Source organism: Xiphophorus couchianus, chromosome 17 (genome assembly GCF_001444195.1).
Source record: "Xiphophorus couchianus chromosome 17, X_couchianus-1.0, whole genome shotgun sequence".
NCBI lineage: Eukaryota > Metazoa > Chordata > Actinopteri > Cyprinodontiformes > Poeciliidae > Xiphophorus > Xiphophorus couchianus.
Genome location: NC_040244.1, coordinates 17,112,972 through 17,130,077, shown reverse-complemented (window position 1 = coordinate 17,130,077; position 17,106 = coordinate 17,112,972). Strand labels below are relative to the sequence as shown.

At 40.2% G+C, this 17,106-nt stretch overlaps 2 protein-coding genes across 2 annotated transcripts; one reads left to right on the top strand and one right to left on the bottom strand.

Moving 5' to 3' along the window:
• Positions 1 to 1,081: 1,081 nt before the first annotated feature.
• il17ra1a (interleukin 17 receptor A1a) lies at positions 1,082 to 11,356 on the top strand. The gene is made up of 11 exons (XM_028043950.1): positions 1,082 to 1,328; positions 2,837 to 2,861; positions 3,682 to 3,828; positions 4,075 to 4,196; positions 4,677 to 4,803; positions 4,919 to 4,966; positions 5,036 to 5,181; positions 7,112 to 7,186; positions 7,308 to 7,377; positions 8,502 to 8,615; positions 8,711 to 11,356. The coding sequence occupies exons 1-11, from the start codon at positions 1,191 to 1,193 to the stop codon at positions 10,144 to 10,146; spliced, it is 2,448 nt and encodes an 815-aa protein (XP_027899751.1). The 5' UTR covers positions 1,082 to 1,190; the 3' UTR covers positions 10,147 to 11,356.
• On the bottom strand, positions 10,777 to 16,873 carry tmem121b (transmembrane protein 121B). The gene has a single exon (XM_028043951.1). The coding sequence runs from the start codon at positions 16,634 to 16,636 to the stop codon at positions 15,434 to 15,436; it is 1,203 nt and encodes a 400-aa protein (XP_027899752.1). The 5' UTR covers positions 16,637 to 16,873; the 3' UTR covers positions 10,777 to 15,433.
• Positions 16,874 to 17,106: the final 233 nt, after the last annotated feature.

Below are 17,106 nucleotides of genomic sequence, written 5' to 3'. Positions count from 1 at the left end.
AAAAATGATGGATATTATTCAAGTTTAATGTGACAAATGCAACAACATATTTTAGAAATTAAAATCCTACTTCTCATTTGCAATGAATTCCTGTTTTAACATCAGAGGGCTCCATTCTCCTGCTCTCATGAATGAGATCATCTCAGTGTCAGTCGAAAGACACACCGTAACAGGACATCGTTCCTGAGAGAAAATATGCAACAACAACAAAAAAAACTGAAAGTACTTTGGGAGCTGATACAATGACCCTTGAATTCTTTACATCCTGTAGAAAGGAGAATCAGCACTTTTAGAACCTTGGTATGCAGGAGAAACACTGAACAATACTTTGTGAAGCAAGGAGATAAGACTCTGACATTAATATAATATAGTAATAAGATATGATTTAGAAGCAAGATAATGTTAGTAATATTTCCATTTATTTGGATAAACTTTATGTGGTCATTATTATGAAACTGTTATTAAGACTGAGACAGATTATGCCCTGGTGATTACTGTACTAAAGGACCAGACCAGAACAGTCTTGGAACTGAACATTTAATTGGTTGTTCACAACATAGGTGAAGCTAGTGGGCTGTTGCCATGTTTCTGCTGCCAATGGTTAATCATCTTAACCAGACTGTTCCAAAGAACAAGGAAGTAGACAGAATGGTTGATGATTAATTCACGGACACAGAAAAAAACTCAAGAGGTTGAAACTTCCTGGTGAAAACTACTCCCCAGTGCAGCCTTCAGGTACTGCTGTTACAGCCTCTCTGGAGAATTCTTAATCGCAACAATAATAATGAGTAAAGCAATTTGTCTGTTAAGATATTTAAAAAATAATATTTGAAACCTTCTGGTAAGGTTGGCCTGACAGACATAAACATACTGTATGTGATTAATTTAAAAGCTAACACACTGAGTAAACATTTTCCACCTCAGTGTTCAGAGATCACTGAGGTTCGATTTCTATTCAATAAATTTTCAAAAACTCTTGATTGTCCAAATAGAAAAAGAGCAAACTGTCGATAATTCTGGTAACAACTAAAAGCTGTAACTTCCGAGGTTAATGAACTCATCATGAGGTAGAAGTTCCTGCTCTGAGCGCGGAGGGGATTTTCCCGCAACAGAGCAGGAAGTTTAACACCTGCGTCAGTGTTTCGGAAAAAAAGGCTTCTTTTCACTTTGTTTTTGATGCTCTGGCTAAAATGGCAGCAGCGAGGCTGACTCTGGAATGGCTGATAAACATGAAGTTGGTTTTAGCGCTGCTGGTCTTACTGGAAGCGATGGGCTCGTCGTCCATCAGCATTATATCTCAGCAAGCGAAGCTGAAATGCTCGCGACAGGTGAGACGCACTGAGACTTTCTTAACGATTCCAGTGTTTGTCAACACCGGAAATATTTATTTGGTCTTATTTTTCTTATTGAACTAGTGATAAAGCATTTCTTCTCTGTGTCCAAATGTTGTAAATGTAATCACTAGGTTGAATTAAAGGAATTAAAGTGCTTAACGTTTTAAACATGTCAAACAATTAGTCCTGTCAACGTTAATGCGATTAAGCTTAAAATTGTAACGTCTTAATAACACAGACTAATCGAACTACCTGTTTTGACGTGAAAGCCTTCCGAGTGTTAGTTAGTTAGTTAGTTAGTTAGTTAGTTCACAGTAGCGCGGTATGGGAGAGACACATGGGGAATGAGAGAAAACAGCAGCAAAAGTTGTATATTTTCAACTTTTTGCATTTCTACCCCGCGTGTGAACATCTACGTACACGGGCTCAAAATTTCACTTGTACGAACTACGTCGGCCGCTCGGCTGGATGAGGACAAACTGTCGCCTCATCGGACAAGTTTCATAGAGCTGAAATTAAAGGAGAGTGACATTTCTAACCAGACGTTCAAAACAAAATGACTTCCTTTTAATCCTCCTGGAAAACCGAGAATCTTCAGACATGTTTGGTTTGAGACAGTAAATCCTTTTCTTAAATATGTTTTGAAAATGTGCATACAGTCATGGTTTTTGAAAAATAAAGCATTTTACTCTCTTTACTATGCTGTAAGAATTGACCAATGTCTTTTCTCACCAAAAACTTTAAAATCAGGTGGAGGTCTTTTCTGATGTAGATCTGCAGCTGTGTTTGGATCATGGTTCTGTTAGGAACCATTTTAGCTGTCAGGTACCTCACATGTCACCTTACACGTTGGTGTACAGAGGAGCTCACAGTAGACAAGTTCAAATCATTACCCTCCACCACAGGGCTAAAAATGGTATTTAAGCTGGTTGAGTTTCTCTAAACATGTTTCACTTAGGATGGTTTTGTTCAAACTTTAACTCTTGGAACGATTAGAAACTTTGCCACTTGACGCATTCAAAATATTTTAATATACCCTTGAATCCCTTCTCAGATTGATTGGCAGCAACAATTCATTCTCTGACTTCATTATCAATTCTATCTGTTCTTGGCATATTGCTAAGATACACAATATTAACAAATTTATAAAGGTGGTCCTACTATGATCAGGTCATCAAGTTCTGTAATTAGCAGCACCTTGTTATAATTATCACTCAATCCTATGGAAACAAAGGTATGCTCTGAGATTTTCACACAAAGCCTTTCAGCAAAATCTTTATTGTAGAATTATTGTGTTTTCTAGACTTTAGGTTTGATTTAAATTATTTTAGAAACTTGTAAAGACTAGATCATTATCAATTCAAGAAAGCCCTAGAACTGATCAGTGGGTCCTTTCTGTTTTCCGTGACTTTGTAGTTACTCAACCTTTAAATATCATGTGTACAAAACACCAAGTTTGATAAACTCCAAGATTTCTAATGTTGTCGTCTTTGTTGTAACAGGATGTGGACTGTAAAGCCAGTTACAGTGAGTATTTTGAATTTCCTGTTGCAGACATTTCCTTCTTGCTCTTTTGTTTATAGTGAGTTAGAAATCCAGAAATTACAGATCTATTAAACTTTTCAATAGCATTTTCCACACTTGTGTCTTTGATTTTCATTCCCCCCGCACCCACTCATGTCATGAAAGTTATTACATTTACATGCTGCGTATTTATGTATTAGAAAAACTGCCATTTTTTTATTGTATATATTTAAATTAGGACCACATATAATATATAAAATACTAAGTATTTTTAGGATAAATAAAAAATAGCATAGTGAATGGATACTGTCAGGCCTGTCACAATAAGCAATAAATGAATTAATCACATGATAAATTAAAAGAATAGTTTTTGAATAATTTTCATTTGCTTGATTTATCTTTTTTCCCCCCCTTTTTTTTTTCTCTCTCTTTTTTTTAAACCAAAAACTGACTGATAGAAGTCTTCGGTCTGGTGATTTGCTCCTCAACTATCTTTTTTTTAAAAAAGCATAATTTTGTTTATAGAGGCATCCTAATTTATTTAATTTGTTGTCTCTGTTGTTTTCTATATTTATTTTGGATATTCAAAATATCTTCCAGTGTTTAAATGTTCATTAGAATTGAAAGTTTTTTGATCTTTGAGAAAGTGTTCTTGCATCTTTATGCCATTATTGCTATTATATTACTTGAAAATGTTCTCAAAACAACAATGATATCGTTTATCTAAATAAGTTCTGAGACAATTTATCGTCCCAGAACTTATTGTTATCATGGCAGCCCTAGATACTGAGGCATTTCAGTGTGAGTTTGTCTCTTTATGCAGATAACTGTATGGACTCTGGGTGGCTGATCAGTCACCAGTACACCCCCAGCGGTCCAGACGACCTGCAAGTTGCTATAGAAACAAGGATAGACAAAACAGGGAAACTGCAGCCTGTCCTTCAGGCTAACTGGACTTTAAAGGATGATGGTGAGTCAGCGTTAGTGTTGCGACACTAACACTGTATATTGTTTGATTATATTAAAAGTATTGTTAAAATTCAGTGTTTATATGGATTGCAAATATGTCTAACATTGTCAGTGTCTCTCTGCAAAGTTTAGGATTTAAGTTTAATATTCTCCAGTCAGCTGATTCTCACTGGAGTTTGTTCTTTTTATTTTTTCATTTTCTAACATAGACAAAGACATCATTAACATCAGCTGTGTTAATCAACAGGTAGCATACATTTCCTGAATGCCACTGAGCTTCATGTTCTTCGGATGTCCACTAATGAGCAGCGGTGTATTCGATATTCCTTCAAAAAACGTCTCGACATGAAAAGCCCATCAGAAGAGAAAGTGAGTGACTCATGTTTCATATTTTAGATCAGTTTTTGCCAAGTTTGGAAACAAAAATGAAATCATATGTTTCTTCTATTTTTTAGTCATTTTAATATAGTTGTCATACATGGCAAATCACAGTTGTCATTGTAATATGACAACTGTGATCTAGTACAATAACAAAATATTGCATGGATGCTATGTATATTTGATAGGTTGCATAATATTTCAGGTATATTTTGTACAAAATATTTTTGTACATAGATTTCCTTTGCAAACCATGTATAATCCTGAAGCAAACAGAATGAATCTATTTATTAGGCTAATTATCTACTAATATTCAGACTTAACCAAGATGATGAAGCTGGTCAGGTTTGCATTGCTCTCACTGATTTCTTATTCAGTCTAAGTGTTCCAAACAGAAGCAGGAAACCAGAAGCATTTTACTTGTTGAGTCCAGAATTCTTTCTTTGGACTGACTTATTTGTGTGTTTTCAGTGGCTGTTCTCCTCTGATGTTCTGGTGCTGAATCCTGGTGAGAAGTATTATGTGTCTGTCTATAACATCCCCAGACCAGAGCAAGGCCACAGCAACTATGACGTCAGCAGACAAATTCAGGTCCCAGGTGAGTAAAACGAGGATGCAGTTGTTTTTGGTTTTGATTCACAAACCTGTCAGGAAATTTTCCATTTGATTTTTTCTTGAGTTAATATGTCCTCTTAATCTGTGTTTTTTTTAAGGATGTGACCACGCCAACATGAAGAAGACCCAGGTTTGCATAGAGAGAGGTGAGTCATACTCCTGTTTCCCCAGGTCAATGTCCTTAAAACTGCTAACAGGCTGTGTAATCTCTGTAGGAAGTCTGTGGAAGCCTAACATCAGCCTGGTTCATGAGCCAGTCAATGGCTCCCTGGCTGTCAGCTTCATCCCCAGCACTCTGTGTAAGGAATACCTGGTTCTAATGAGATGTGGCTCCATCACAGACAGCACCCCTGTGCTCATGGTGAGGCTCAGCCTCATGGCTGTTACATACCTTAGTCGACTTTGACAGTAATCTGTTTCCAGGATTGTACATGAACTCATTAGAATGAGTATGTTTGTGTGGTGTTTACTTTTTGGAGAACACTAAACATGTAGAAAAACACTAAAGCCCCATAAATGGTGGAACATTAGCTGAAGCTGTTGACACATAGTAGTTTCTGCATTGTAAGTTTGATCAGACTCAGTATTCTCAAATATATCAAAAATCATTCTGAAAGGTAGTTATTTTAACCAGAGAGCCCTAATTTCATACTTCATGTAAATGAATGAGACATTTTTCAAAAAATAGATAAAAATCATAATATGACATTTCCATTGAAATGGTTTGATTATCTCAGAACTTGTAGGACTAATATATATTTAGTAATCTTAATAATATACTGTATTTAATGATTATTTAGGTAAATAAAATGGACTGAAGAAATCTACTAATCTACATTAAATATGTTAATCTATCACTGTCTCTCTGAAACGTAAACTAGGTTTTTGTGCACATTATGGAGTTCTAAATGTCGCACTCATAACAAAAAGAAAGCTTTCAAATAGAGGAAAGATTCAGATGGAGGAAGCCCTGAGCCAAGCTTTTGGGCCAGAAAACCAATTGCTGTTTACTTTCTTTGAGTCAATTTTTGTTTCAGTTGATAGTACTTCCATTGCAGACTTTGCTGCAGTTTGTCATATTGAGCATGCGCATAGCAACAGCGAAGAGGAAAAATCTCCAGCAGAACCAGAACCTTTCTCAGTGTGAACAACTAGTGGGGGTTTGAGAAGACAAAGCAGACACACAGAAAAGAAACAAAAGCGCTGATTCAGTAATACTTTCAATGTTAAAGAAATAAATGTAATGTGTGATTCCTTAAGTGGTTTAGGACAACTAAGCAGATAATTTTAACTATGTAAATTTGGATAAGCAAGCCTTTAATTCTAAATATGAAAGACAGAACATTCAGTTAATTACAGCAAAACCTCAGTCAATAAATTTGTTTAGGAAAGATAGAGTTAAAAAACTCTTTGGCTGTTGCTGTGGGTTTATGTGCTAGTGTGCATGCTTCTCAGGGTACAGCACACAATAATTTGTCTCCACTGTTGATCATGCATACACGGTATGCATAAGTTGCTGCTTAATGAATGCAGTTTTTCTCTCACCATCCACAACAACATTATGATACAGCTGGAACAAAGCAAGCAAAGAAAATCACATAGACAGATCAATATGCTCATTGATGCTTGATGTTGTGATCTATGCATTCTAAAATACTTGACTTCATTAAAATGTTGATATGTGAACTAGCCTTTCAAAACAAAAAAGGCTAGTTCCTGTCTGGAGCTGTGAATGTAGTTCAGATGCTAAAATATATTCATGCAATGAGTTTGTTTTAATGTTGCGAAGTGATTCTCCAACATGAGGGTGAACAGATGCAACTCTGATGTTATCTTGAGGAACATACAGGCATTTTCCGTTTTGTGTAGGTTGATACTGATCAAAACATTCTGCAGTCTGAAGCCAATTTACTTATCTGTGACCATATTTTTTTTCCGTACACAAAAATGTTAGTCACACTATCTTTGTGGGGACTTTACATTGACTTCCATTCATTTCTACAGCCTAACCCTAACCATACCAAAGCTCAATTCACATCTTAGGTCTAAAATATGAATCTTAGACCTAACCAAAAAACAGCATTTCCCATGGAGCAGTTGGTCCCCACAAAGTAATATGTGTCAGGAAAATAGTTCCCACAATGCATCAAATACATGGCACATATAAGTATACATGTAGGAGAGTGTGTGTGTGTGCGTGCGTGCAGGTGTGGGCGAGTGTGTGTGTGTGTATTTGTGTGGATGTATATGTTTCCCCTGCAGTACTAACTTCTCCGTAAACCTCTCCCCAGGAGAATCAGGAGACAGTGAATGTACAGTTCAGTCTTCACAAATGGCCAAGATTCTGCTGCCAGTTTGATGCTGAGGTAAATGTTTTCATTTTTTCTGCTGACTTCCATTATGTCAGCCATGCTTGTGTTTATTAGCAATATGTCTGCATCATCTAAGCTAAATATGAACATTCATTTGATTCTTCTTTTCCTGCAGATTAAACCTTTTTTCCCACAATGTGGCAACGACTGTACACGTCAAAGAAAAACTCATAACTTTTGTTCAGGTACAGAATCTTGTTTTATGGCAAAGATGGATGGCAGCTAAAATCTTTAGCCATTAAAACTTTACCTTCCATTATATTCCAACTGGGACAAGTGATTTCTGTCTACTTTATCTCATTAAAGAAAGGCCTTTTAAAAGGGCTGGATGGAAACAGATGATCAGCTACTAGAATAACTCTAGCGATACAATTCAACATTAGAATTTTAACAAGTAGATAAAAGCGTTCTTTTGCAAAAGTTATTATTTTTTTTCAAGTTCTGCACACACACGCACTCTAGCAAAACATCAGTGGACGTAATATATTCAGAGCACTCGATTATTGCAAATAAGCAGATAGGCTTCATCTAAAGGGTATCTGAGGGAAACCTGCCTCAACGGCATCTACACAAACGTTAGTGCCAGGTCAGAGTGGTCAGACCTTTACTTGGTCATAGTTAGCAGTAAATGTAATAATAATCCCATCATGTGTCAAATTTGCAGCATTACTATTCAACACTAATAAGTTAGAGATATTTGGATTTCATGTGAACTTTCAGGATGAGTCTAAAATGCACTCTAACCTTTACAAGTGAACTTAATGTGACCTTCTTGAATTGTTTGAATTCACAAATTGTTCAATATTTCAGAACTCTTTGTGCAACTTGCTGCTCTATTAAGTCAGCTCAAAACAAAAGTCATCCTGGGATACTTTTAAAGAAACTGCTTATACTCATATCTGACTGCAGTCACTAGTATACAGAGACATTTTGACATTCTGAAAGTGCAAGGTTGGATTTTATCAGACTACATTTGGAAGGAAAACTTTCTCTGGGAATGTGGCCCACTCATTCAGATACTGTGGTCAGTTGTTTTTTTTTTTGTTGTTTTAATCCAGAATTACAGAAGCTTTATTTGGTATTAGTTTGCTCTACATTTTACTTAATAAAGCCCAGGATGTCTGTCCTGACTTATTTCAGAGCAAGTATTTACACTTGAAAGGCTTCTCAGCATATTGTGTCTAAAACATTTGTGGGTTTCAGATGTTGGAAATGAAGCAAAAAAAAAAAGCCTGGCGGCTAAATGAGAAGGACAAGGAGACAAGAATCCTCTAAAACTTTCCAATCGCTTGTCTTTTCTTTCTTACAGAGAAAACACCTCAGGCAGATCTGCTTCCCCCTGGGTACTTGTTTGTTCCCATTGCAGTGATTTCCATCTGTATCATAGTGGCAGCAGTGATGTGTGTCATTTGCAGAAAGCGCGGTATGGAATACTTTTTTCAAATTCTTACTTTTGACCTTAATGAATGTAGGAAGTGTAGTTTCGTACCACTCATAGATCGCTTCATCCACCTTTAGGTAAACATTACGTTGCTACTCCACCAAAGGACGGTGAAACACAGCAGACGCCACTTAAACCACAACCCAAAGTGCTGGTCATCTACTCCCAGGACCACCACCTTTACAGGGAAGTAGTGCTTAAGCTGTGTGCCTTTCTTCAGGCCAAATGTGGCACCAGGGTGCTGGTAGACCTGCTGGACTCCTCCTCAGTCAGCATGGTTGGCCGTCTCCGCTGGCTGGAGTGGCAACGGCAGCAATTAAACAACCCGTCCGACAAGATCCTGGTACTGTGCTCACCTGGAGTTCAGGCAAAGTGGAGAGCGATGTGTGGTCAAGGCCAGGTGAAACTGAAGGAAGATGTACTTTGCCCCACAGATGACATCCTCATTCCGTTTCTAAATCTCTTCCTGCCTGACATGCATCAGGCAGGCATGTTGGGCAAGTATATGGTGGCTTACTTTGGGGACATCAGCAGTGAGAGGGATGTACCTTCAGTTTTTGACATCGGAATCAAATACAACCTGATGAAGCACTTTGAGGAACTCTACTTCCGTATCTTAGACATTGAGAAATATCAGCCAGGTCAGGTCAGCCACATCGAGGGAATCGGTGTGGATGAATATTCCAGCTGTGCTTCTGGTAAAGCCCTTAGAGATGCTATTGAAACCTTCCAAGCCTATCAGATAGAAAATCCGGACTGGTTTGAAAAGGAGTGTGTTCTCAGTGAAGAGGAAGTCATTTGTGAAGCCAACCAGCTCATTGAGCCACTGCAGACCCTTCCTGTCTTTGAGTACATCCCTCCTATCAGAGATGGCCTTCCAGTCTACATTCACAACGTTGACATTGATGAAAGCTGCAGCACTGTTCACATCCTTACACCTGAGTTAAACCCAGGGCAGCAGATGTCTTCAGTGGCAGAGCTTGTACCAGCGATGAATTCTGACTGCAGACGTCTGTATGCCCCAAGCCAGGTGGAAGTGTTGACAGAAGTCCCACTGTACCACCACAGCACTGGGCCAGAGTCTGTGTATGTAGCTGAACCTGTTTTCAGGAGCCAGTCTTCTGTCCAACAGAACTGGGTGTCCCTCAGGGAACCATCATCTGTTCCAAAGTCTGCTGAGGATGATGAAGCTTCTTTGCAGCATATGAACAAAAGGCTGTATGTCTATTCAGACCAAGTACATTTGGCTCAACAGAACTTTTCTGACACAAGTTCTCTTGGATGCCCCAGTTCTGTTGTGCAGAGTGAGAATATTTCCTTACCTGAACTGAGCCTGGCTGAGCCTGTGGAGATGGAGGAGGATATTGAGCCAGGTGCAAAACGTTCCAGCAGTGGATCTGACCAGGGCTACAGCTCCAAAGGATCATCCCAACATGAAACCCCTTTAGAAGAGGATCCAATGAAGGCTTTAGCCAGACTGCAGGAGGAGCTGTTTCAGATTTCTGACAGCTGATCACAGTGCCGGCCCTTCATCTCCTGCTCTAACAGACTGTGGTGACTTTCTAGGCGAAGCTTTTTTACCCAATGCCAAGTTCTTCAGACCCTCAGAGACATTACACTTAATGCTCAAATGTGACTTTTCAGAACAAGCTGATATACCTGGACCTGTAAAGCAAAACAGACATTTAATTGCATTTCTTCATAGACAGAGTAAAGAGTGTTACATCTTTCACTTTAGGTTTCATTCTCATTAACTCTGCCCTGTGCCAAAGTCCCAGTTCCTGCTCGCGACACTGTTTGCTTGTGGTATTCTGATCCTGTGTATACTGATGAGACAATCTGAATGATTAAAATGTCTTAATGTGATATAAGAAAAAAGAAACTCAGAACAAGAAATTCAACAAACAGCTGAGCTGAGAGCAACATGGTTCTGTTCTGTTAATGTATGTAGTATGTTTGGACTGCATACGGTTGAAAACAGACGTTTACATCCACTGAACAAAAAGATACAAACACAGACAACTGGTAGGTTTTCTTTTTATTTCAGTCTTCAACCACATAAAACTCCATCTTAAACTACATTGATTAGATCAATACAGATACAGTATACAGCACATCTGGGTTGGAGATAGTATTGTTATAGTAGCTATACTATAACAATACTATACTATGTATATATTACATAATTGATTTAGAACAATTCTAAAAATCAATACTGTACTTAGTACTGATTTTTATTATTGTTTACTGTCTTTATGTTGTTTGTGATGTATGTAACATATTTCTCTTGTAAATGAGACCATGAGTCTTAAGAGATTTTTTTTTCTGTATAAATAAAAGATGGTGTAAGAAAAGGAAATGAGCGCTCTGACTCCAGGACTCGTGTGGATCTGTTCTCTCTGTGACAGGCTCCTTCAAACATCCAGAAATGGTTTTGGTCCCATCAGAACTTTTTGCTACATGCAGGTCACAGCTTCACTGCACTCTGGCTGGATGATTTTGGTATTAATCTGGGGTAAAGGTTTTGTGCTGCTGGATTAAGGGAATTCAAACTGAATTTGCTTTTACATGCAACATAAAATCTAAGTAATACATTCATACAAACGTGACAGATGGGCAAATGACAGAATCATTTCTCCACAGGAATTTTGTCCAACTTTCCTCCAGTTTGAAATGTTTCACTGAAGGTGAAGACATATGTGCAAATATTGAGTTGAAACATTTAAAAAAACAATTTCAGCCCTGCCAGACCATTAATATTCCTGTAAATACATTCAAAGAACTTCTAGAGCAAACGTTTTACCATAAATCAACAGAAATCTGAAGATAGTGATTTTTATGGTTCTTTGATGAAGGAATCTAAACTGGAACATAACATCATGTAGATACTGAAACAGAAACCAACCAGCGTTCGCTCTGGAGTGGCTTCCTGATGGCTGAACTATGACCTTATGTCTTCATTCAATTCATTTGAGTTTGTATATTTCAGGTCAATTGACAACAATTAAGAAGACAGCAGAGGTCAGCCTGCACAGCAGAATGATGTTATTTATATTAATATGGTCCGTAAATGAATGAAATGATTTGTCTGTGGGATAACAAGGGCCAGCTGGAGGAGCACCACTCTGCAGTCATATTCAATAAATGAGAATATGGTTTCTGATGAGGCTCATTTGTCAGATTAAATGTATCTTGAAAATAACCTTAATACAAGATAAGTATTAAACGTACTTCTCATTAATCCCACATTTTTGTGTTATAAAATGTTTTTTTTTACTGGTATGATGTAATATTCTAATTTTAAATGTCATGTTTTGATTAACTGTAAATGGGAAATTATCATTATTATCATAAATAAGAGGTGGAAAACACCAGCCTGTGTGTAATTAATATAGACATGTACAGTATATGTATATGTGATAACGCACCTGAAATAAACCAAGTTGTAATAATATTCTAACTTTCTGAAGGGATCTGTGCTTCCTGCTCCATGAGTGCAGGGTGTGTTGAACTCAGGCAGCATGTTCCAGTTACTTCAGAGCAGAGCGAAGTTTAGGTTTGAGTCTAAGCTGAACGCTGTTCTGTGGAAAACATCATAAAGTGCCTTTAATGCAGCAATGATTCAGAAATAATTATTTTTGTCACCAGCATATAAAGCCATTCATCTCAATTAACATGAAATGTGTGCTTCAGGCTTTGACCTTGACAGATCTGTCATTTAATGACCTCAGTTAATGGATGGATAAATGGATTCCAGAAGTGGCCATAACTGGAGTCCATAACTGGACTCCACATGTGTTCACACAGTGTGTGTAAATGGATGACGATGGTTTCAGCTGGACAGCAGAACAAGGCCAGCAGAGTTTCAGGTGGATGAGTAAATAAAACTAGATTTGGGAAATTCATAAAATTGCTTGTCATGACGATAAACCAGCAGCTCAAACCCAGAAAATAAACCCAGAATGTTTCATCTCCTTCTACTGATCTAGAAGGAGGAAGAACTAAAAAATCAAAATAAAAAGGTAGACATGAACAGTAGAGTAACACTCAGGTTACTCTACTGTGACACTTTAAGGTGCAGCGAGCCACTCAGGCAGGACAAAGATCTGATTTCTGTAACAGAACAGAACTAAAGTTAAAGCTGTGGGTCCTTATAGAGGAATGTTTCTCCTCACTGGTCCTTCATGGATCCACACAAGGCATCAACTATCCACAAGTTCATTTTCAGCAAAAGGCATTAAATGTATTTTTATTTGTGAAATATTGCACAAACTGCCACATCAAGCAGGATAAGGCATGACATTCCAACTTAAAATAAGACACTAAGCAACATCTCACATGTAGAGCACACATTATCAACAGTATATGTTCTTCTGACACATTTAGGTCATTGCAGTGATAAGTGCCTGAACAGAAGGCAGGTGGATGTCTGCTTCACTCCTGAAGACAGCGAATGTCTTTTTGTACTGATGGAGAATCTCAGGTATTTAATCCCTTTTGTGGGCATCAGAGACCAACAATATTATTTGTTTCTTTTGACAAATTATCATTCAAAATCACATTATTTTCTAAAGCTGCTGTCAAAGCCCACCTGTGCAGATTAACTGCCTTCTATTTAAGCTCTTTACATCACTATTCCACCCTGGTCTTTCACTAAATGACAGAGCAAATGTACAAAAGTGGGATGTAGTGTTGGGGTAAGACAACTTGTTGATTATGGCTGAATCAGCAACCTGCTCTCTCAATTAGGTTATGGAGCAAAATCCAAGACTCCACTGTGCAAATAAAAGCTCTATGATTGGGCATCCTGATATCCATCCACTGTCTGTGGGTCACTCTGGGGCAGCTCCAGCAGTCACTAGGCAAGACAGCAGTCTGTCATCAACCCAGAGATACACACACTAGGGCTGTTGTAAAAGAATATTCTAGTGATCGAGTACTCTATCCATTATTGTTATGATTAATCGAGTAATCAGAAAAAAACTGTGATCTCCCTTTCACCCCTTCTTTCTCCCTTTTTCTCTCTCGATAAAACCCAGAAAACTGGACGTTATGCTGCCATCACTGAGCAACAACTCACAGGCGGAAGTAAGAGCGCTGCCCAGAACTCGGCACGCTAAATAATAAAGCATAATTTATCGAAGCTTCAAGGCCAATACATTTTTCTCGAGGAATTTTAATAATCGAGGTACTCGAATCATTTGAAGGATTGTTACAGCCCTAACACACACACGCACACACACTTGTGCCAAATGGCAGTAGAGAGACCAATTAACAGTCAAGTGTTTGAACGGAAGCTGGAGTAAAAGGAGAGAACACACACATGCGTGAGTAGAACATTCAAACTTCCATGCAGAAAGACCCCAACTCGGGATTTGAACCCAAAACCTTCTTACCAGAAGGCGGCCAACTGCCCGCTTGTGCTGCCCTGCATTCTGACTCTGCCAAATAAGTGTTTATTTTAATGAAATCACTTTCATTTAAAACCTTCGGTTGATTGAATATAACATATTCACTATGACGGTGAATAAATGTATTTATTGTGCAAATATGTCTATTTGATCTTCTTTAATTTTTCCCACCATCTAAGCTTCTCCTTCAGGGAAAAGTTAAACCCTGACCATGTACAGCAACAGGTGGGGGAGGAGCACAGCTCTCTGCGCCACATGGCTGGAGAAACATTTGGTCCAAATCTGGACTTTTAAAGCCATAGTTTTTTACAACCTTCACAATGGGAACAGCCTCTTGTGTTTTAAGCCAAAGTGATAAGATATGAAGTTGGCATTTTATTGAAATATTGAGGCTTTCAAGGCACAACCACCAGAAGTTCCATTTGTGCCATTAAGTAAACCTCCTGCAGTAACCCAGGTTACCAGCTTCATGCTCTGACAGGCACTTTACATTCCATCACCTTCATCTGAGAGCAGAGCTGAAATCTGAACGGCTCAGTGGGGACGGAGCAGGCGGCCTATCAGAACCATCACATCAGATCGAACTCATTGCCCTAACACTGTGGCATCAGCCATGACAGTGTGACACCAGCAGACAGAGGTCCACTCCACTGAGTCACTAAACTACAGACACACATTCTACTCTGGTTCTGACAAATGGAGCAAAAAGCCGCAGGAACAGGAACTGCTGCTGTCCATGACATCTGGAGTCAGAACACACGTTTTGCTTCTATGTCCAAAACTCAACAGGATTCTTCTTCTTATTATTATTCCTATTATTATTATTATTATTATTATTATTGTTTGCACCAGTTTAATCTGAATGTGACCTGTGTGAACTGGTTCTAAATAAGAGCTTGGAAATATGAGACGAAAGCCTAAAACAGCCAAACATGTCCTGTAGAAAATGATTTAAAGTTCTACAGAAAGTTCCTCAGGTCCAAGGTGTTGTAGGGCAAGTAGTAATGTGATATAATCCCCAAAAAGCAACAAAGATCAGAAGAAGACTCCGTGGAGGTCTGTTATCTAGAAAGAGAAGAAAAGTTTGCTGACTTCGCAAAAAAGAGATAAAAAAGAGAATCTGTTTGAACATCCAGTTCCCAGTCTCTAGAAATGAAAGAGATCCGCGGTGCTGCTGTCATTGTGCTGGTTTATCTTTATCTTCTGCCAGTGGAAATCCTGCAACCTGGATGTTTTTATCCGACAAACTGACAAGCAACCCTGTGGTGCTGCCCTTCCCACCCCCCACCCATCCCCGGTCCACAGTAGCAGTCTGCCCGCTGAGGCTCGGCTTGGCTCTCCGCTGTGTCTGCTTCATTCCCACGCCAGCCTCCAGCACATGCAGGCTGATTAAGACTGCGTGACGGCCAGAGTGTTGACATATCCGTGGGGGCACATGTCGTTCTCGGACACGCAGTGGGAGAACTGGGCTGGGTTGTTGGTGCCAGTCCGCCTCCGCAGGCCCTGCACCGCGGCGCACTGCTCCAGCAGCTCCAGCAGGCGGCACGCCAGCAAGAAGATGTTCTTGAACATGAACACCGACACCGGCATCTTGTAGACATACACCTGGAAGCAACGCACGACGAGCAGCGGAGCGTTGACCAGCAGTCCGGTGGAGAAGCGGGCCCACAGCCACCGGCACCGCAGCTCCGCCGCCGTCAGCTCGTAGAGCCAGACCACCGGGACCGCCAGGGCCACGAAGTACACCGTGATCACCGTGTACTTCAGGTACACGGAGGGGAGCTCGCCTCTGAGAAGCATCTCCATCAGCGTGAACGAGTCCAGCAGGTCCAGACAGGTGCTGGTGAAGCAGCTCTGGGAGTGGTGGCGGGTCGGGCCGTTTAAATCCACCACGATGGAGTTGATGAGGCAGAAGAGCAGCGGCGCGGACAGCAGAACCGTGATCTTAAAGCCGGTCACGCCGCACGGCACCTTCAGCGCGATCAGCTCCAGGATGGAGGTCTCCAGGATGAGCACGACTTTCGGGGTGCAGGCGATGACATAGATGAGCCAGGCCAGGTAGGCGTAGGTGAACTCTCCGAGGTTGCAGCCTAAAATGGAGCTCTTCTGGTGAAAGCCGCAGGCCCGTTCTCTCTGGCTTCGAGCGTTCTTCAGGAAGAAAACCCCCCAGCCAGAGATGACCACCAGGTCCGTGGCTATCCACGAGCACCAGTACAGGTCGGTGAAGAGGATGAGGTAGAAGTCCAGGACGCCGCCCTGGAAGAAGAGGAGAAGGAAGCAGAGCGACTTGTAGAGCAGGCTCCTCCTGGATTTGTGCACCAGCAGAGGAGCGCTCGGCTGGAACTCCCCAGATGTCATGATGCAGGCGGAGAACAGAGGCTGGAAGCTGCTGCTGGTGCTCCGGGTGTCCCGGCTGCTGCTCAGCTGGCAGGCTGCAGAGCGGAGGGAGGAGGATGAGGGGCTGGGAGGAAGATCGCTGTTCTGATGAACGCCGCCAGATTCAGAGATCATTGTATTTGTGCTGCCGCCTCCCTTCATCCACTTTCTGCCCTTCTGCTGGTTTTCTTTGGGAGCCTCGGCAAAGAAAGGCATGGACTCTCAGGGAATGGACTCTGCTTGCATTAGGTCCAGTCATTTAAAATGCAACCCGGACAGCAGACTGAAAACATCATTTCCATCAGCTTCAGTTTGACAGTCAGCAGTGAAAGTGAGATGTGGAAATCGAGTGTCCCTTCGATCAATCAACCAAGTTTATCTGTAAAACACATTTCAGCAGCAAGTCCGTTCACAGGGCTTTACATCATAAAAATCATAAATACACCTCGAATATGTTGGTCAATGTTTCACAGAAGGTGAAAGCTGCTTCTCCATGGTTGGTTCTGGTTCTGGATGCAGAGCAGAACCAGAAGACCTGAGGGTTCTGGAAGGTTGATACAACAACAACAGAACTTTAATGTGTTGTGGTGCTGAGCCGATCAGTGATTTATAAACTAACAGAATTTTAAAGTCTCTTCTCTCAGTGGCTCATCGTCATGACACACTTTTCTTAATCCGGTCTAGAC

Bases quoted from the DNA above. Each gene is read 5' to 3' on its own strand.
- il17ra1a (XM_028043950.1), top strand. From the start codon at position 1,191: ATGGCAGCAGCGAGGCTGACTCTGGAATGGCTGATAAACATGAAGTTG. The intron at 4,804-4,918 runs GTGAGTAAAACG...GTTTTTTTTAAG, and splicing joins CAGACAAATTCAGGTCCCAG to GATGTGACCACGCCAACATG. The intron at 4,967-5,035 runs GTGAGTCATACT...TAATCTCTGTAG, and splicing joins CCAGGTTTGCATAGAGAGAG to GAAGTCTGTGGAAGCCTAAC.
- tmem121b (XM_028043951.1), bottom strand. From the start codon at position 16,636: ATGCCTTTCTTTGCCGAGGCTCCCAAAGAAAACCAGCAGAAGGGCAGA.